The 22,665-nt window shown below is 38.9% G+C and overlaps 1 protein-coding gene across 1 annotated transcript in view; it reads right to left on the bottom strand.

Moving 5' to 3' along the window:
- The window catches only part of col5a2a (collagen, type V, alpha 2a), a 43,828-nt gene extending 36,699 nt beyond the window's left edge, over positions 1–7,129 (bottom strand). Inside the window, exon 1 of the mRNA XM_053329267.1 lies at positions 6,896–7,129. Within this exon, the coding sequence (XP_053185242.1) occupies positions 6,896–6,986 (91 nt within the window). The 5' untranslated portion in view covers positions 6,987–7,129. The remainder of the gene's footprint in view (positions 1–6,895) is intronic.
- Between the last annotated feature and the right edge of the window lie 15,536 nt (positions 7,130–22,665).

Here is a 22,665-nt window from a genome sequence, read left to right as displayed (position 1 = left end):
GTGGATATAATTTCAAAGCTGATGGACTGCAATTTACCATGCCGACATTCAGATGTGTTGTTCTACTGATTGAAATGTTTTCTAGCTTTCCACACTATACTGTAGATAATTAAAAGGACACTTGAATGCAAACTAAATAATCTCACTTTTTATCCTAGCGTTAACATTTGAGCTCATTCTAACAAACTTCCATCTCTTTTAGCCATTTCTCTGCAGCAGCGTTTGGACCATGTGGTGAAATCATCTAGGTTAAATGGTAGCCATGAGTCACCAACTACATGCAGACATTTCCACATCTCATTGGTCTGGCTCAATGTGAGAAGTGTTTGTTCGGGAACACTGACTGGACATTGCGGTCAGTGGGTAAGAGACAGCATAGACTCACATTGTATTAAAAGAATGCATCCCTTCTCTTTACTGAATAAGTCACTTCCCAACTGGTCATGCTTTGAGCCTACCGCATACAGTACAAAGCTGAAAGAGCAATGCCGAATTTCAATATGACAGACCATGATCCAATGTGAAATGGGTTCTAAATACCAAGACTTACTTAGTTATTCTCATTTGATTTATTTGCGCTTCACCGAACTTCAGATTTGACGCTAGTCCAAGCTAATACTGTACATGAATCTGCTTTGCACACAATATGAGTTTAATTGAAAATGACATTTCGAGAAATATCATACCCTCTTCTGAGATCTGGCAGTGTTGCATAGCGAAGACTTCAACAGTATGTGTGTTGGAACTTACGTCCACAAAAACCTTTTTTTTTTTCCTGCTTCTGAACATGAGCCTCTTGGAAAATATCCATGTTTGTACTGACAGTTGTACAGTACAGTGCAGCCATTATAATGATTAATTTTGCCTTGGATATGCTTAGCTTTAAGACTTTATTCCATTCTGGTAAAGAAATATAAAACACATTAGACGTGGCGAACAAGTCTTGACAATGGACTGGGGAATTCCAAAATACGTGGTCCAACTCAGTCAAGGCATCCATCATCATCACAAAGTAAAATCCACTGTTTCCGGAAAAAAGTGGATACAGCACGCCTGATTTTAATGCAACTCCCTTAGCTTTTACTTCACTCAAAACTAACAAGATTTATAATTTGTGCGTATATATTCAATTTTCTATCAGTCTGCAGTAATTTAAGTCCTATACTGTTTGAGCTCCGCTAGAAGAGGACCACCTGGATTCAGAAGCTCCTCAAGGCACTTCACCGCACTTATATGAGGCATTTCACCTTCACCTCAATCAGCTGTCCAACAAGTTGTTAAGGGCCTAAACATATGAGCCACATTGCTAACCCTTGTCACCCGCCAACACCCATGTAGCTCCACTTGTTCACCCTCGGCAGTTATGTTATATACAACCTAGCTACAACTTAGAATTTAGGTTGGACCACAACCTGCAATTATGGCTCACAGTCATCATTTTGCGGCATTTAAACAAGTAAGCCTAGTGTTTGAGAATCTGACAGAGAATATTATCACATTTCTAACAAATACTTTATGCTTTTAAACGATCACATGAAGTAATTTGGGCTTTAACGACTATTATAATGCCATCAAATGTACTACTAAAACACATATTTCCTGCTATTACAATGAGATGCTTGTTTGCTTAATTACTCAAATTTACTCAACAGGAACTGTAATCTAATTTTGCTGAATCATTACCTGGCCCATGGCACTTTACCAAAGAGAAAGGTTCCCAGATGGGACATGACATTTCATGAAATTGGAAGATTTAAAGCAATTACAGCAGCCTTTGAGATAGTCACCAGGGGAGAGACAGACAACATGTACAGAGGGAGTGCTATATTACAGTAAGACCTGCCAACCTACAGTGGATAAGCTCCAGAGGGCAAAAGTCCCCCTGATCTCTTGGAAAAACTACAGCCAGCTGTGTCAACAATCACTGTACAAGCAAACTGCACTGAAGCGCAGGCAATGGCTGGCCTTCTCAAAAGCATTAGCATGGTCATGTTTGTTTTCCGGGTATTTGGGGATGGACAATATTACTCTTTTTAATTGCTGGGACAGATAGCGTGTGCCTAAATTAAATGACAACTAACAATCATTACATGTATGAACCACTAGCCCAAAATAGCCCAAAAAAATCAGTATTGCACTTCCATTAAGTTGGAGGACTGACAAGAGACTGAAAAGAAAGAATGAACAAAATTAAAGTAGGAGTGGCTGAGTTATCTTAGCCTAAAAAAATGGTGGATCCTCCATTTCCCATAATGCAACTGAATTACATCTTTCTTTAAGCCCACCCTGCCTCGTAAATGCCAACTTCTTTCAAACCACACATCGAGGTTGTTAAATAGACTTTTCATTAAAAACAAAAGTTAAACTTATGACTTTATCTGGGTTATATTGTTTAAAGCTCAAAGCTCCCTCCACAACCACAAAGCACCTAATACAACTGTTTTCACAGGCAGAGTAGAACTTCTCCCAACACATAAACTGAACCTAGTTGGTTTAATTAAATCCTTTTCTTCTATATTGGCAGGATACAGTACACACTCTTATAATTGTGCCAGCACAAAAATCAACTGAAATTAGTTTTGTCTGTTCAGTTGTGTCGTGTCACATTTAAATGTAGTGACAGAGCTCTCTGCTCTATGACTGGTACCAATAGAAATGCTGGCACAGCTTTTAATTAGAATATAATTAAAGGTTCAGAGTGTAGGTTTTCGTGGCATCTAGTGGTTAGGTTTCAGTTTGAAACCATATGAATACACCTCCCCTCTCCCTCACCATCTTCCAAACATGTAGGACAATGACTGAGACTGTGAAAGGCCCTCTCTAGAGCCAGTATTTGGTTTATTCATTCTGGGCTACTGTAGAAACATGGCGGTGCAACATGGCGGCCTCTGTGGACCCAAGGACCTACTCCCTATGTAGACATAAAGGACTCAATCTAAGGTAACGAAAACACAACATAGGATTATACACTAATTTAAACATACTTATGACTATTATATACAATTTCTGTCAATTTTCAGTCTGTTCTGCTAGATGCTACTAAATTCTCCACACTGCATCTTTAAGACAATTGCAGCACTTAGGAAACCCAGGCTGTTCTGTGTGTTTATGTTCTGGCCTGTTATCCTCCCACATGGATAGGATGAGTGGATCACAGGGCACATTGGTGAGTACGTACCAATCTAGGAACAGGAAACCTGTCAGGAGAAGCCATAATTGCACGTCCTTCGAACAAATACTTTAACTTGAACCCACAGTGGTTTGCAATGTAAAGTTACAGAGAAATGACACCCCCCCCCCCCCCCCCCATGAGAGCTCCACATCTATCTGTCACCCATAGGAAAGGTTGAAACTATATGTCTTACATCAGCAATTGAACTTCCTCCCCTTCCAAAGGCAAAGACTTTTTTTAAAAATTTAATATATTTTCCACATACTGCCAAAGCTACTATTTTAACATCTGGAAGTCATCCCCCCACCCCAATCCTCCATTTGCTGACTGCAATAATTTGGTTTATAAGTAGTTCCCATGAAGCAGTCCTCTACAGACAAAAGCTGCATTAAAAATCTATCAGCCCTGTCGTCTGTGTGCCACCAAGACATCCCAGGTTCACTGCCAGATGCTACACATCAGATAAACAGTAAAAAGTCCTCCTCCAACGTGTAACTCAAGACAATGTACAATCTGGTGAGGCCGACCCCCTTAACTCTGGAAGAAAAGAGGCGTGTAATCAAGTCATAGCTCAAAAATGCAGCATGTGTTTCTAATCAAAGCCGTCTGTGGACCTGGTTGAATTCACATGTTTGGACGTTTTAGCTTTGGTAGAAAACAGCCCATTTGTTGCGATGTCAGTGATGTGGCAACAACAACTGGAACCAATTTGGGAGACAGAGTGACCTCATGTAGGTTCTGTTGATTTGGAATACTTGGATACTTGGTTGTGTTTCGCTCAAAGAAGGAAAAACGTTTTGAGATGATTTACATTCTGGCTGTGATGAGAATCAAAAAACCTGGTGACGATGAGACAAATCGCAAACCGAATTTAGCCAAAGCAGAGGACAGTTTAGCTGAAGACCGAGTGTTTAGTCTCTTTGATGTAAGGCGCTAAGTGCCATCTTTGAAGATGTTTTACAGCTATGTCAGCGTCTGGGAGGAGCTAGGCTCAAACTCACACAGACACACACTCACCCGGACACACACACACACACACAAGCAGAGGCATGATTTCTCTCTCTGGCTAAAACTCTGGGCACAGACTCCTGTTTTCTGTTATTGGAGTCAGTGATCTATTGCTATTTTTTTCTTCCTTTTTCCATGTTCACATCCCTAAGCCTCACTCCAACTATCATTTGAACACTTCTGCTTCTTCTAATAGAAGTTGTCGGTGCTTTATTTGTATGTCATGTACATGGCATGTATATCTAGTATAATTTTAATCTGGAAATCTAGGCTGGCGTCACTATTTCCAATTGTGAGCTTAAAGTCTGCTCCTTGATCTCATTCGCCAATTATGTTCTGCAAGCAAACTTTCTGCACATGTGGAGACATATGAGTTTAATCTGGAACTGTGTAACTGTACGGACTCAAAAATTTCAACATTTGCTTTAAACATGTTTCACTCTTCAAAGCACCATATTTTCTTTTCGAAATCAACCCAAGTCTGGTCCCTCTGAAATCTTTCCAAAAACCTCAACTCAAGCATTTGCTGACGACTTTTTTTTATTTTATGGAACAGTTTTAAATAATGTGTAAAACGTTTTCCGAGAGAATGTGTCTGCTTGTATGTTCCATAAATATTCAACAGGACTTAAAGTACACATTTCCATATAAAGGAAAGGGAGGAACTGGTAATTGTATCCATGGCCATATGCTATGGTACTTAGTGTGATTTAATGTTTCACACATTGTGAATGCTTTAGGTTTTGTGGACTGTTTTACATATGAACTATGTGATGTGAAATGTTCAAATGTGTCTTTTCTTATTGTTGATGCACATGCCTACTGTCCCATATGGTTGGTTAGCATCCTCTCTCTTCACTCAGCTACACAAAGTAGTTTTCAAAAAGACAGAAAATGCCAACAAATCTTCACATTAAAAACTGTTCCATACAATACTAACCGCTCACTGTGTGGAACAACCTACTCAAACACTCAAGTATTTTGCCTCAAAAGCACTAGTCAACCGCATTTTCTGTTGGCCTACAAAAGGCCGTTAACTTTCCACTGTTTTTGTTATATGGATGAAAAGCAGTTGCCTCATCGACCGCTATCCCATGAAAAGCAGGCCGCAAGATCACTGCGCTGTTTCACATGAACAAATATGGACAGAGACAGTTGCAAGGTTGCAGAAGCAGATTAAAACAGAGACACTCCAGAGTGTTTGACCTACACTGCAACGGGGGAAAAAGACAACAAAAATGAAACCTTTATACCTTCTTATGTCAGAGAGCTATGGAGCCAGCTAAATATGCTTTTTATTTCACACTCCGCTCCTTTTCAAGCTTGCTCAGTGTGCATATAATTCAGGGCAATTTAATTGAGTGCTGCCAAAGTTAAATGGAGGCCTCCATATTAGTGTGAAATCATTTTTTCAGTGCAGTTCAGTGCGCATAAGCAGTTTTGGGCCTTGTGCTGCATTCACCACAGGGTGGCGCTCTATTTAGTGCCCTCGCTGTCACGCAGAGCTCTGCTTAATGAGAAGCTGAACCTGAAGAGAAAAGCTAACTCATTTTAGTTAATTGTATAATGAAAGAACAAATTTAATGAACCAGAGGGAATTACAGCCTTAGATAATATACAAAAATAATATAGAGTCTGTGCTGCATTGTTTAAATCAAATGAACTTTCCAATGCTCAGTGTTGCCCATGACATCATAAGTAGAGACAACACAGTCCCTGTGACGACACATGAGATCAAACACTCCAGCTGTAAAAAAAATAAAAAATGGGGGAAGCACAGTTCAACTAAAACAGGAACACTATACTCAGGTGTTCCAGTTCTTGGTGCTGCCAGCTGAAGACATCAGCAGACCCACAGTTCACCCCCCTCTCAGTGACTCAGAGAATCCAACAGCATCTCCCCTCCTCATGTCTCCTCACATCTGCCTTGAATTAACAGGCAGTCTGTGTTCCCTCAAAGGCGCGTGAGCTCTGGTGCTGAAATTCTTTTCGCAGATGTACAATGTAGTCCAAGAGGGGGGGAAAAGAATGGTTTTGGTAACACTTAATGAATGTTCCAAAGTGGCGGAGCGGTACAGGAGTAATGCAAAACCGCAAAGGTGCTCATTTCCCTCCACTGCACATTTTCAGTGCCTGAGGGTGACATCACTTGCAATCACTGACAGATGTCCACAGGACTATTTCCTGACATGCGGGGCTTGTTTCCCAATTGCGGATAATCCACACTAAAGCTACTCTCTTCTCTTTTCAATCTTCTCTAAGCTGAATAGAGTTTTCATTGACCAGTAAGGTTTATCTCAATCATCCTCACCAGATATCTTACATGTTCCATACAGTCAAAGCATTTTCAACTGCAATCCAACAGTAAACATGAGCAATTAACTTGTTGTGTACAAGGAGGAATCACTTTTTGGCACAAGAAATGTAACACAGGATATGGGAAATAAGCAGTGTCTGATTAGCTCATTTAAAAAAAAAACATCCCCCATAATCAAGAGCACACTTCAGATTTGCTGTAGTTAATTGCTTAAATCTACTTGCAAATAAAGGATTTTGTGCAATTACGCCCAACTTCTGTTTCAGAGAAAACAACACAAACAAGCAAAGAGTCCAAACTAATGTTCAGTCAGTTCAAATGACAAGGTTTCATTACTTCCACACATTATTCCCAACAGCAATTAGGTGTGAAAACAAACAGCAGAAGAGTTTACTTACCACTGGTTACGTCTTGACATGTAACAATCAAAACCTGAGCTACGGAGACCACCAGAAAAAGGAAAGTCCTTAAATGCACAAAGCTCATCATGTCTATAAAAAAGACATGGGCTATCCTTGGGTGCAAAGCAAAGGGAAAAGGGATGAAAAAGAAAAAAAGGTGCTCAGGTTATCACTGCACCACCATGAATACAAGAGTGCCTCTCCTTGTAAGCAGCAAGCAGACCCAGCCCAGACTGCGTGAGTGCTTTTTTGTGTAGTTACAGCTTTAAATGAGAAGAATGCTGGCGAGCCTAATTTTCCTCCCCCTTTTGTCAGCCCTCTCCCATAACCATCCTCTCACAGGCTTTTGTGGCTGTGGGAGAACAACACCCATGTTCACAAGTTCTCATACTTTCCAATGATTCTTTCTGCCCGTTTAGGCACCTCGGAGCGCATTAGTCTTAAATCTGACTCACGGTAAAAGATGCCAGGGAACAGATAAGGAAAGATTACTTTGCTTGTTTGGAGGTGTCATTGATTTTTTCTTCTTCTTTTTTTTTATCTCTCTTTAGAAGCGGTTGCTATACAACATCATAAAAGTGCTGTTTTATTGCAGTCTCCTCTGAGGCACCAAGAAAGACATCCAGAAAGCTGAAAATCCCTTTTTACTTGGCAATTAAAAGCAAGAATAGGGTTTATAATTCACTTCTGATGAGAAATTGCAGTCACACGAGATTGTCTGTTTGGGTTTTTTTGCTCTTTGCAGTGCCATTGTGCAGTTGGACTATCCTAAGTAAAAAAGTAAAGGAAGAGAGATAAATGGCAAACTGAAACTGTGTGTGACAGTCTCTCTGGGTGGTCATCAGTGTAGGTGGTCATGATTGAGAATCCAGAGTGTAAATTTAGAGAAAAATCTGAGGTCAAAACCTCTTGACTAATGGCAGGAACATGGAATCTGCCTCCAATGGCAGTTTTACATCTGACTGACATGAGACTTTATATAAACTTTGTCAGATTACTTTAAAACCTCGTCGGGGATGCACACTGACACAATATGCATTCAAATTTCTAATCTGAACCCTCAGTATTGTAATATCACTTTTATGGCAATCTAACTTTTTTTTGGCATTATTGAGAACAGTACATATATGCTTTGGGTATATATCCAATATGGTGGATGATAAAGCCATTTACATAGCCATAGACATTTACAGTCTGTTCTTGAAGTGCGTAAAGCAATGAGACTACCTGGAGTGATAAGCCAATTCTTTCTTTTCTCCCACATGACAGTAGGAGGAAGTAGTTGAGTCCTGTAAGGTACTGTAAGGGCTCGTAAAGAAGCCATGGATTCATCTTTGGGAAAAGAACAGATAGATGAGAGGGGGGAGGGGGGACAGTGGAAGGATCCTCCACAGAGCAAGCTTTCACTGGTTATTTGAAGTGTTGTTTAGAGACGAGCTTACAAATATGTTACCATCAGTTTACTCTTGATTAGGATGCATTTCTGAAAACAAGCAGTTGAATAAATATTTAAAGCAATTTGCAATTAAGTCACAATAACATGAATTCATGTTTAGCTGATTAAAATGACACCAAGATTTTTCTTGTCCAGGCTTTTTCACACACAGCTAACACTAACAGCTGTGTGCCATGTTCACAAGGTGCTAAAAGCATCAGGTGATTGGCTTTTGCTTACATAGGGTGTGTGCGTGAATGTGGGTATGTGCATGTGCGTGCGTGTGTGTGTGTGTGTGTGTGTGTGTGTGAGGGGAGTTCAAGAGACTAGAGCAGCGCTAATGAGAAAGACAGCTGTTTTCTTCTTAGCCCCGCCCATAAAAGTCAGCAAGCCAATGCAGAGTTGCTTCAAAATTCACAAGAAGCAAGGAAATCAGGGCAGCCTGTCTGCCAGAGATTTTGTCATTATAGAAAACGTTACCAAAAAGAGTGGGAAGGTGCCCTGGGAATCAATTTGTCTAAATTATGGTTTGACCCTTGCCAGTCTGTGTACAAGCTAGTTTTGCAACTGATTGGTCACAAAGTAAACATTATTTTGCCTTCATACAGTAACAGTATTTCCATCTGGAAACGTCACATTTATGTAGAGTTGACCCTGCAGGCTGGAATATTTGTATGTAGATTTGAACTCTGTTGACGTACACAAAGGGTAATAACTCTGTCTAATTCGACTAAATTGTATGCTGTACGTGTGAGAAGAAAAGAAAAACACAGACTGGGAAAAAATACTAACCTACATACTAGTCCTTATTCTTCCTGTATCACCATTGCATTAAAAACTCATGATATGTAGGATTGCATAGTTCGAGGAGGATCTCTCTTGATCCAGAACGGTATTCAGCCACTATGCAAACTGAAGGGAGCTGTTATTGCATTCTTGGTGAAATAAACAAAGCATGAAAAATAAATAGACTATTTAAGCTCTGTCATTATGCATATGTTTGTTTTAAGTTTTCAGTAAAAGTGCCAAATCAACACATATATACCCACAACTTGCTGCAAAGAACTGAATTTGCCCTAAAAAACAAACAAAAAAATAAACCAAATATCGTTTATAATATGAGGGTTTTGTGAACATTGTGTCCCCTTCTGCTTGAGTGAGCCTTTATTTTATCTGATAGGCTGCAGATCAATCTACAGCCCTTGGTTTCCTTTTACATAAAGGCACAGAGTTTGAACCAAAAGTCTGTTACTAGCATTATTCTGTCATCACTAAAATTAAAACAAAAAAAAGCTCATAATTACTTTGATTCAGATTTCAGGGGTTTCTGAGTTAATTATCCAACTTCCTTCCTGTCTTGATACACTGCTCACGGCCATGACCTTCATTGACTGGAATGTAAAGTAAAACTATTCTTTTTCTAGACTAAATTAAATTATAGAGTATGGTGAAGAGATTGGAAACTGAGCATTGGTCAGATACATTTTCTGTAGTACTTTATCTGCATTTATGTAGCACATGAACATTGCTATGGTAAAACAAGACTAAGATCATTTAAAATCACTCTCTTATTCACTAGTCTATAATAGATAGTAAACAGTTCACTCAATATAGTGAGCAGCAAATTGACATTTTAGACATTCACTAATCATTGTCATTTTGTGTCATTACCATCAGCACAATGGTAATGTTCACATTGATAAAATGTTATGGAAATGTTAGCAGAGATGGTTTAGTTGTACTGTGGAATATTTGAGGGCACTATATTGCTGATAGTGTGTCACAGTTGGCAGCAATAACGTTAGCTACCGAGATTAAAGAGGCTGTTTTTCACAGCTAACTTGTGTTAGCATCTGATAAGATTAATTGCTAACACTAAAGTTTGTAAAAAGTAATGTTTGAGATTTAACTACTGACAACCATTCTCATTTACATGTACATTGACACCAACCTCCTTTTCTCTTTTTCTGCATCAAATTCCCACCTTTTCAACCAGAGTTAACCTGCTACACAAACATTATGACAGAATGATGACACACACACTTTATAAATAAATGATATATGACTACATAGGGTGTTACATGAAGGCTAAATTAGCTTTTTTTCACAGCTTGTCATAGTAGCAAAATCACAGATGTTACTAATATAACAAACATGAAGTGTCCCAGTTAGGTAGGGTGGGGCTTGGCTATATGGGACAGTTGACTTCCCAAGAATTACAACTGGCCCAATGTAGCATCACCAAGAAATTTACCTCATAACATCTTAAAAATCTTCTCTGATTTCCTTTATTCAGCTGATGTTTCTCCCATTCTCCAATAAAACAAAATCTGGTCCCAAATTGCCATGGCAACCACCTATGCACTGGGATCACTTGGGCGAGTTCATCCTTAGCTGCCACGAGCAGGACTCCTGGGTCCTCAACATACTGATGCAACTTTTTGAGCGTAGTTCTTGAAAGTCTGTCAATAGTTTTCAGATTTCCAAGTTTTCCAAAGTTCAGTGTTGTATGAACTGCATCTGCCTGCACTCCCTCTCTCTACCATCCTGAGTCCTGAATATTTGTGTTAATCTTTTGTGAGTTTCTGTGAAATGCATGATGGCTGTGACCATTTCCTGTTAATTTTAGCTGACTAAAAAATATAATAATTCTTACAATGAAGCCAAACAAATATAAAACACACATTAACCACAGCAGAAAATGAATTTTGTATGACAGTAGCACGTTCTTTTGTGTTTTTTGTCCCTTACAGGTCAACCTCCCTGTCTATTATTTCAGTCAACAATCTGTTAAGGGGATCTCCACTAGCCTAAAGGTGACAAATATAAGGCACTAAGAGATAAGTATCAGATACTGGGGATAGAGAAAGGGAGGAGATAAGACTGAACAAGTAAAGACAGATGCAATGATATTATCAACATGACTGCATGCTTAGATGCTGTAACCTAAAATTTATGCTAATCAGATTAAGCTTCAACCCAGGTGCACATTACCATCACTCAGATCATAGTTCACCATGGCTCTATGTGAGAAAACAGGCACACTACTCAGACTTTTTTTTTTTTTTTTTTTCAAAAAACAGTTTAATAAGACATTAGGTTTTACTCTATGTTGTGTCCAACAGAGGGATAACACTTTAGGGACAAATCAGTTGGGATCTGAGGCTGCCTTACTGATAGTACACAAGTAGATATTTTCTATTTCAGGTTATATACTATACTATACTTATATAAATATATTTTTTACAGATGTCTCTTTACTGATAGTCCTCTGTGGGGACAATGCATTTTGGGGTACAGTGGATTTTTGTTGCAGTACTACAGTTGGCCACTGGGGCAAGTTGGCAGCAAGGCTGATTGCAGCAGCAGTATCCAGCTCTCTTAATTCATCTATGGCAATAGCTGGCATTATTCTTCATTTCACTCCTCCCTCTTCTTCCACAGTCTGAAACTCCTCCTTTTGGCATTTTTTTCTCCATTATAATGAGGAGGGTTGTCTGCAGAGTGAAATGGTATTCCATGACTGCTAACCAATACCAAAGTTGTTGCTAAGCTGCGTCACTGCATATTTCACACATTCTCCTTCTCTTATATGATGAAATGTCTCTTTTGTCGAAGCTGACAACAGCAGCACAAAATGACTGACATAGTGATGTTAAAGACAGTTTGTCCCGGAAACGCATTTAAATGTTGAAACGCAATCAGGTCCAACTCTAAAACTCTAAGTTGGCATTTATAGGAGTTGTAACTTGAAGACTTTTGGACTATTCATAAGATACAAACTGTGCAAAGGTGAATATTCTTTGCTGCTTTTTCAAATATCTGGTTCACTTGGATCAGACATTGGGGAGTTGGGGGGCTTCTTCGCTATAGATCCAAATAACCTTGGTTTTGGTCTCAAACAGAGTGGAAATAATTAGTAGTGTCTCAGTCTCCAAGGCTACGCCTGCAAAAATACTGCAATAAACAGACTCAGCAGCCACAGTTTGAACACCAACAGCAAGTCCTCCATTCCTCTGATGAAGAAGCCATCCACTATAACCTACAACTAGCATTGTTTCAACCCAAGGTTTTAGAAAGATCACATTTTAATCCAAGACAGAATTCCTCTCCCCCAGTGCTTTCCTGTAAACTAAGTTATTGGATTGGACAGGAAGAATGCTGCAGCAGATGGGAGGCACATGGAGCTTATTGTAAAATGCAGACGTCCATGTTGTATATCAGAGTATACGATGCTGCCAAATGATCATGAACAGATACAAAGAAACCCATAGACGATTGGCATTTTTCTAAATATTTAAGACAGCTCTCCTTTAATGATATATACATATGAGGTATACATAACTTTTCTAAATGATCAATGTATTTTATTCTCTGTCTCTAATATGTTTTAATATTAAAACAGAGAATAAAAGACATTGATAATGTTCCACCATCAAACCAGCACTTCTGTTTGATGGTTGAACACCATCTGAACCCCCGTCTCCCTGCACACTTGAATTGGGGGAGCATCCAATACTTGGTGTAACCAGACGTGTGGAAATAACTATCAATCACCACACTGAGCTCCACTTCTCAATTATTATCCAATTATTAGGCTCTATCCCTATACATCTATTGAATCAATTGAGGTCTATGACAACATTTTTTCGTGTTAACTTGTGTCTTCGCTGATTTCACTGTTGTGAGGCTGTTTACATTTGGTTTTAAGATCAATTATCTGAACAGAAGTGGACAGCTGAGACACGTGGACAGCCAGGAAGTCTCTAAGGAATCCAGCTTCACATTGCTTCCACTAGAAGGTCCTGCACACAGTTAATATACCAGGCTGTCACCAGAAGACTTTTCACATGGCTAACTAAGAAAACAAAATTGTTTCAAGAACTAATAAACATTTACAGGCTATTCCAGCTGTTGAGATTGGCAGGACAAAGTAATTTGCCCTTGGCGTACTGTCACCAAAGCAACCACCATGTTGTGCACTGATGACCTATTTTCTTGCTAATTCCTTGTTGGGGATGCATCAGGGCATATTGGCATTTACACTATGAAATTTATGTGGTCAAATGTGCCTCAGACCACATCAGAAATAGGCTTGAGCATTTGTATCACAATCTGTCATAGTGGTCATCTACAGTTGTATTTAGCTCTGTCCACTTGTGATCTGATTGCCCAAGATGCATCTTAAGAAGTAAAGTGTAAACAGTGTCCAGGATAAATAGAATAAAATCCTGAATATTATGCATGCACTCAATGTAAATCTTGAGGTGTGAATGCATCCTTTATAGACTGTTGGCTTTCAAAACTGCGACCATGAACCGCAATGTCCTTTTTTTGTGTCTGGCTGTAGAACTTTCGAGGTAATTCTCCATTTATTTTTCCTGTCATCTCTCTACTGGATTCTCTCAAATTATATAAAACAGTAAAATGCTGAATTGCAAACTTTGACTGTTGCAAACTTTGGAAGCACTGAACTCGAATGCATGATTACCCTTTAAATGTGTGTGAAGTTTAAGGAACAGCTTATCAGCAGACCTAGGAGTAAATTCCACAGTAGGTTGGATTGGAGCCATGACTGTTTTACATTGCAGGGAAGCTAAAGTAGGGGTATTGTAGTGTGTGCTCTTGGCATTTGTTTAGAGCCGCTGTTTTGGTCCATTTGTGAAGTGTTTTCAAGTTAACAGGGTTGGAGTAGTTTAGGCAAGATAGGAACATTTTCCTTCTGGATGTATTATCAGGGGTATATGATCTGTTTGTGTTTGTTTTACCTTGAGTTGTTTTCTATTCTTAAATGTAACCCACATGATGCCAGTTTCACATTAAGTCACACAAAACCTGTGCTTTGGTGTGCTGTAAGTGAAACTCCTGGAAGAGGACAGTCAAAAAAAAAGCTTGACAGAAGTCTCCACGGTAATGTAAGCTGTGAGCGGACTTCCTACAGCGGAAAAAAAAAATCCCTTGTGCTATCTCCTTCTTGTATTTCAACAATCCTCCCTCCACACAAGCGTAAGCCTGAGTTTCTGACTGCCAAGGCTATGATGACTTTCCCTTCTTTCTTAACATGCAGTTTCATGGTCTTGGCTCATCTGCAAAAGTAATCTAGTCCCCCCACCCCCCTCCCATCTCCCTCAACCCAGAACACATTTGAAGCCAGTAAAATAGAGACAATAACAACTTGAAACACGGAAAACTGATTTTTTTAACAGAGTGAAATACATGCACAAGGTACGTAATGTGTCCAACACAAACAAAGATTCACAATAATAAACCCTTGGTGTTGGTTTTTTATTGTTATTTTTTATTAAGAAATATGTTGTAAATCTGCCTTGCTGAAATGATATAATATCTTTGTGGTAAGATCGGTCCTCTTGTCTTGCTGAAATTATATATTGTGGTAAGATCTGTCCTCTTGAATCGTGAAACGTATTCAAATGAGCCGCAAATAATTTTTTGAGTTACGCACCTCCCTGGGTGAAAAAAAATTAACAGCACTTTGTTTGTGCTTAAATTCTTCTTTTCTTCTATAATTGAGGACTAAACTGTGTTCTCAACTAATTTGCTTCTTTGACCATGTAATCCAAAACTCATGTGGACTGCAGGAACATGTTGTTTTTAGCATGTTGCACATTTCCTTTAGGTACGAGTGAAGGGAACTTTGTAACCTACACCAGCGGCCTGTCTCAGTGCTTACATATGAACGCCTTATGCAGCAGTGAACCCAAGAGTTGACTTCCTTTGCCCCAAAGAGAAATGAATTGCTTCCTCAGTGCTTCCTGGTGAACTTTTGAAGGACGGGCATATGATCATAAAGGAAACAGGCCAAAGGAATGCTTAGCAAAAAGGAAATCATCAGTATAAAGTACTATAAATTTAATTCAGTTAATTACAGTGCTGAAGAAATGAAATATACGCTTAACAAAGACTGTTTTTCTTACCTGGGGCCTGCCTTTCTGTTGTGGACCAAACGCTGGTTGCTATCACTCTCAAAGAGCATGCTATACTTTACTTATATAATTAGACCCATGTAATATCCTACAGTTTCTTGCACATGGGCAGAAATAATTGGAGATAGAAGTATTTTTATTTATTTCTTCACTTCATTTGACTCCTGACATTTAGTTTTGTTTGAATGTTTAATATTGCTTTTCTGGTCAATCTTTCAGCTGTTGAATCAATGGAGACATTAAAGATGCATCAGTTGATTTTTTTTTAGCCTTTTGGGGGCAGCAAAACAAGCTGAAAGCACATATAATTACCTCATAAAGTCGTTATGGTGAACCTAGTAGCAAATAGTTACCTCTGAAGTCATCCAACAGACACATCCGCATTTATTTGGAGTCGTGTTTCAAGTCTGCTACTCACTGTCTCATTAGGTCGGTTTTGGTCACTATCGAATTGTAATAAATTATGTGAGATTACGAAATACTCTACTCTGTTCACTAAGTTTTAGGCAACAGCTCCCCATTCAAACTGAATAAAGCCAAGTATTTGTGTGTATTTTAACTCTGTATAGCCCAGCCCCATTCCCATTTCTTCTGTCAGCAGTGCGGAGTCTGTAATGGTGATGAATGCTCTTAAATAGATTGTCGAGGAACAAGTCCCAACAATCTTCTCAAACACAGCAACCAATAGGAATGTTAGGTGACAAATGAGGAAACAAAGACATAACACCACAGTCATCAGTCATAGTCTCAAACAAGCTCCTCCAGGCGAACAGCATAGAATCTGGGCTAGGGATTCCCTCAGTGATGTGGGAGGATTAAACTGAGAAGAAAGCAAAGGATCTTATTTATGGCAAAAAGAAATAAATTCACCTCAGTACAGAGTGAGGTATTAGGGGAAAAAAGATGTCCAGTCTGTCTGGATGTATATCAAGCCATGTGCTTTAGATCATAATTGCAACCACATATTTATGATAGTAAGTTGAGCAATAATGACGAAACCTGCCTTCTATCTGCAAAATGGATTACTTTTACTTTTAGCTGTCAACAAAATCTACCGAAGTAAATGTCAAAATACGGTGATTAGTTGTTTCTAGTTGGCTCTGATTACCAACATGTACGGTCAGACACAAGAGACAGACTCATACATCACTGTTTCAATCCCAATCTGACTTTATGGTCTAATATTTCTTAAACCAATATATATTCCTAAAAATGTCATGGAACACTTTCTTATTCAACTAAAACTATCTCCAAACAGGATGATCGATTGAGAGATTCTTCTTCATTTTTTTATTTTAAACTAACAGGATAACCAGAGCACATAAGTGGTATAAAGGTTTTCAGAGTGGCTTAATGCCTAGCCACATGTACATTCGGTTTTACATGGTTGTGGGGAAATGATTTGCACCTCGTGGAAAATGTGAGGAGGACTGAGACCACTGAGCATGAGTCATTGGCTAGTTATCTTTGAGGGGGATGGAAGTCCTGCCTTTGAGTGCCGGACTCAGACATTTGTTTACTTTCCAGACAGAGGAGTTGAGAGGCACAAGAAGGGGAAAATGGTGGGCAGAAACATTACTTAAGAAACTGTAGTTTACGAAGCATAAGATTTGATTCTGTACTTTTACACTTGAGGTACTTATTGAGAAGATGTTGACACATCGTATGGTTTCTTTTACACTTGCAGAGCGTATCAAAAGAAGCCAGAATATACAAGCTAGTCCGTCTTTATGTGATCACTCACAGGATTTCTTTGCATTGGAAAGAGCTCTTCTTTTCCTTTGATAAGTTTGATGACCCTTAAACTGTGTACTGCCACAGTACTCTAATGTCTCCAAGAAGATCAAGCATCTTTTCCAGGGTAATACTGTATTAGCTGTATAATCATAAGAAGTATTTGGCATGAATATAAAATGGTATGATGATGGATTCTCAGTGCTGACAATTAAACATCCAGTGGAGCTCAGAATTATGAAAACAGCATTTGTAAAAAATAAAGTAAATTGATTTTTTTCTGGTTCAACAAAAGTTTAAAGAGATTTTCACAACTGTAAAAATATAAAAGCTTACACAGCCTTTTATGTACTTTCATTTCTAACTTAATGATTATGATGTGGGACAAGTCTCAAATGATTCAAAATTTTTTGTGGTTTGCCCCTGTGGATGGAGTTCTCATGAGATCATGGCTAGTCAGGCGATCTTAGTGTCTGAAAGAGAGACAGGATGCAACAGGCTGGGAAATCATGACTACTTCTCAGGAGTTCATCCAACTCTTTGATGAAGTGTGTGGACTGCTTACTGTGAACAGCCTCTGGAGAACTTTGGAAGGACCATGCATCTTACCAGACACTCAAATAGTGTGTTTAAAGCGTTAATCCCAAAGAGTGGCTGATAAATTTGGAGGATTTTGTAATACTTGTGGTGAATAGTGAGCAAGCACGTGCATTGAGTTTTTTGTTCAGAGGTCAGCCTGATCCAGCAAGAGAATGAGCTGGAAGCTTGTGGTTTGTTTGTTTGACAGACAGGAATCTCAGCCTATCCATCAGCTCTGTGGGTTATTGCTTCCATGTCCCACCTCAACTCCATCCAGGCCCTCCCTCCTTTGCCCAAATTTGGATTCCTTCTGAAATCTGAGACGGGGTGTAAAAACTTTCTCTTCAGAAAGCAATGAGAAAAAAATGGAATGGGGATTTTCTTGAAACAATTAGTTAAAGATAATAGATGGTTATGCTCTAAATTGTTTGTGTTGAAAATGGCATCTTTTCTATTCTCCACAAATAATGCCATTGACATTTGTATTCCTCGCTAGTGGCATGGCTGCAGGGATGCGGGGATTGGATGGACTGCCATGAAACTTTGTTGAGATATTCATATTAGGAAGGAGCCTTATGACTGTGGGTCAGTTCTCATGATAATCAGATTTTTCCTCTGACAGCAGTAGGTGTTACCATGACTTTTGCTCTAAAAATGAAATTGATTTTCTTGGTTTTCAGTAAAATATCTTGACAACTGTTGGATGAGTTGTTGTGAAATTCACTACAAATATTCAAGGTCCCTAATGATTTTGTTGATCCTTTGACTTGCATCATTTTTCCACTACTTTGGTTTATGACTGAAATACCTGCTAAAATAACAACATTCAACCTCGGCTGTACCTTATGCTGTATGGCTTTAGCTAATTTTAGCATGCTAGCGGGTTAATCTAAGATGGTTAACTGGGTAAATATTACCTACAAAACATCAGCACGTTAATATAGTCACTGTTAACATGTTAGCATGCTTGTGTTAGCATTCCAGTGAACACATTAATACAGCCCCAGAGAGCTGCATGGCTAAAGGCACTAGGTCATGTTAATTGGTAATCATAAGGATGAACACTTCAACAATCATGATGCAATATATATTATTGTCCTGCTAGTGATGGATGTCACTCTATTCATTAGTCAGCAGGTACAACACATTTTGACAACTGCCAGAAACTAATGATTGTAGGAGTATGATTCTCAGTGATTTAGATGACTCTCTGACCTTTCTCAGTGATAAGGTATCCCTGAAACTACTAATCAGAGGTTGCAATGCTTTAACTTTTCCTGTCCAAATACTAAAAGCCTTTCACATGGAACAGGACTGGGCTTGAATGTTTGTGAGTGTAGCAAAGACTTTATACAGGCTTAAATCACTTTGTATGTCTTCAGGGCTTGCAGTGAGGCTAAGAAAACTTAGATGTTTTGTGTCAGCTGATGTTTGATGGGGGCCTAGACTTGACATGAAGAGATGAAAAAATGTTTGAGTTCATACTTTTCTCAAATTGACACACTGTCCCTGTGTCCCTCAGGCATCAAGGCTTTTAGCCATGCAGTGAAGGTTTCAACAATGTTAGACGTGAAGGAACCAATAGATCAGGGTAAGTCTGTGACTTCACCTCTCAACAAGGCAATTTTTCAGATCACATTTTTTTCAGGTTAAGAAGCACTTTCATGTGAAAAAAAGACAGTTCTCTTGTCCTTTCAGCAGTGTTATTTAAGCTATTTAATATGTCCTACAGCGTATAAAATACCTCTGCATAAGGCTTCCTCTGGGTGTTCGATTAGATACCGTAATCATCCCAAGTGGCTTCTCTCAATGTGAAGGAGCAGCAGTTCTGCACCAAGCTCCTTCTGGACGTCACAGCTCCTCTCGCTGTCCCTAAGGATGAGGCCAGACGCCCTGTGAAACTCATCTCACATGCTTGTTACTTTTCAAATTGCTTCTGCAGCATATCCTCTCCACCACTAATACATGTTCACTATGTTCCATGACAATATATCTAAATACACTACTTTGTGACCTTATCACCTCTTTATAACATCAAATCTCTTCTAGAATTAGTGTATTTAGCACATTAACTGGTGAAGCAAGGATTGTTTAATGTGCATAACTTTGATAAAAAAGTAATGTAGTGCAGGTGAGGATTTAAAGTTTATACGGATATTTTTTGTGCTTTGTATTTCATGATTTAGGGTTGCCAGTGAAATGCCAGTGTAACTCCTGTGAAGGACTGAGCAATAGCAGTAAATTATGTTTATATCCTGCTAGTTCAGAGCAGACTCAAACACTTTTAGAGTCTGCTCTAAAAGGGTTAGTCTTTGAGTGGGACCCTGTTGGTCGAGGGGGTTTAAGGTGCCAACAGTGAACCACAATTCCCCGAGTTCACGTCTTCCTTTTATAAACAGTGTATTCTCATATACACCGCTTAACCCTAACCCTAACCCGACTGTCAAACTACTGTCCATCTCCTGAGAGAAGCCTTGGTTGAATCCTGGAGATCTGCATGTGTTAAAAACATGTGACCTCTCAGGTGGCACAGAGAATATTGCCAGCATGATGTCTTTTGATCCTGTCATGCAATTCGTATACATGCTCATTAAAATTACCCTCTGTAATTTGTAACAAGAGATCTATATTAGTCCACTGACGTCTGAGCCTAACTATCACTGATTAATTTTAAATGATGGGACCCGTTCTGGTTTTATATGACGAAACATTCCATTTCATCTCAGCAATATGAGCTATTTGAACCTTTCATTTCTATTTTAAACCATACTATGCACAGAACTCTAGTCCAATTAGGGGTATTTGGTATAATACCAAAAGCAGAATGCATCCAAGCCCATGTGACCACAAGCAAGGGAGCAATTCTGCAAACGGAGGCAGAAAACGTCGAGGCATTCATGGAGCTTTGGTAATAAAACCATCTCTCCTTACAGTGCACTGTGGATGAGGTCAAATGAACCCCATAGTACTTGGGAATGTGAATATGGCAAATACTCTGTAAAAAAACGTAATAAAAATAACACCTCAGGCAACAATCTAGCTACGGCTCTCCTTCATCACTTCAACTTGATGTATGGAACAAAGAGATATTGATACAATGCTTTGACATAATGTCTATTGACACAGTCCTCAGCTCTAACAGAATTTAAATGAAGATAAGATCTGAACCATGAGATGAGATTTTCCAGAGTTCTGATTTGTCAATTTTTCACTGAAACCAAGAAAGAAAAGTTCTCGTCAGAGGAAAGAGGCTGGAGCCTAAAGTTACAGTCCGCAACAGCGAGATAATGACTAGGTATAAAACAAATGCATGCACTGCGGTGATGTCACGCTTTTATTAGGATGGTGTGTGAGCCCTTTCTTTCCACAGCCGAGGGGGGAAAAAATCCATGGCCCTCATAATCCAGTTGCTTCTACAGATGGGTAAACCACCCCTGTGTGTCTGGTGAGTGGGGGTCTCCTCTAGCCCATACTGGAATGTGCCAGAGTAATTTATCACTCTAAGGTCTATGAGTCAAGAGGAAAGAAGATGTATAATTCCCTAAGGAAAAGAGAGCCTTGTTTTTGGAAATCTATGTGGAGCATTTCACAATGGAAAGTTACAAAGATACCTTTTGTAGAAATCGCCTTGGAAAAAAAAGTCACCCGATATATTTTTTTTATCAACAGGAAAAACTTAAATGGGAACTTGAAACTACCTTTCAGTCTCTGCATGCTAATAAATTATAGGTTTACAAAGCATATATAGTCAATTCAAATAGACTAAAATGATCGCTTTAACTTCCCTTGACTCCTATGACAACAGTATCTGCTGCCTTGAAATAATCTTTGCAACATGCCTGCTGCATGCCTGTGCAGACACCCCTAATGTACATATAAAGACGCCTTAAAGCAGAATGGCTCGCCTTTGCTATAGAGTTGAGTGATGGAGAAGAAAACCTAACCTTAGGCAGGTAATGTTACAAATAGCTGATAGGTGAGTAATGACAGCTCTTCAGAAAGTTATTTATTCAACCATGTCGGGTTGTAGTTGGTACAGGTAGGGAGTGTTCGCAGGGCTGCTCGACCCTGCCCACAGAGATCTTTGTGTGTGTGTCCTGTCATCCCTTTCTTCAACTGTAAAGACACCGATGATGTGTTGAGTTTCCTCGCCAATAATTCACGGAGTACACCTTCCGTATCGTGTACTAACTTGTAAGAGAGAAGCTGAACAGGTTATTTTATCTTGTGTGCAGAAAAATGCTATTTATAAGTTTAAAGTTTCTTTAAAAAAAAGAATCGCTATGTTTCAATATTATTGCTTGATATTACGTAAAATAGTTAAATATCTATTTTTTAGCTAAATTCCCTTCATTGTGATTGTCATTTTATGATGCAATATTTGAATTGTTGTTCCAGTGTGATGTGAGCTCTGCTAGGATGTGTTTGGACTAAAGCCATGCTCTTCATTTTTGCAAGTCTGACATGTTGTAATTTAGCCACCATGCCTGTGTTATCCTGTATTTATTAAAACCTTTGCATGAGTATATTAATAGGTACATGCAGTAACTTGAATATACCTCATGCTCAAATCATCCACCATTAAATCTAATAATCAGTCTCCAAAACTCTCTCACACAATTAAGAGATTAGAATGATAAACACACTGACATTTGCAGCTCGCAAAACATTTATAGTTTTATTCTCACACAAATCTACCAAAATACATATATACATGCAGATATGCATGCACCATACGCCAATAAAAAATATCCACATGACCATGCATACTTCTTCATCTGCAGATTTACAGTGTGTGCACAAATATAAGCATACCCACATGTACATGCATGTGCAGAGACACAACAGAAAGCCCTAGTACAAAGATCAGTCTGTCTCATTATGATTGCGTGATAGTGATAGTGATTATGTTGTGCAGCCAAACATTATTTAACCTCAGTGAAACCCTAAAGCCAAATATGTCTGGTTAAATCTGGTGGAAATGTTTTTAAAATGAAGCACAACAACAACACATGATAATACTTCAATTTGATAGAATGGTAAAGTCATAAAAAACATGCAGAGTAGAGCTCATG

The sequence above is a fragment of the Scomber japonicus genome, chromosome 11, assembly GCF_027409825.1.
Source record: "Scomber japonicus isolate fScoJap1 chromosome 11, fScoJap1.pri, whole genome shotgun sequence".
Taxonomy (NCBI): domain Eukaryota; kingdom Metazoa; phylum Chordata; class Actinopteri; order Scombriformes; family Scombridae; genus Scomber; species Scomber japonicus.
This window is presented reverse-complemented; position numbering and strand designations above follow the sequence as displayed.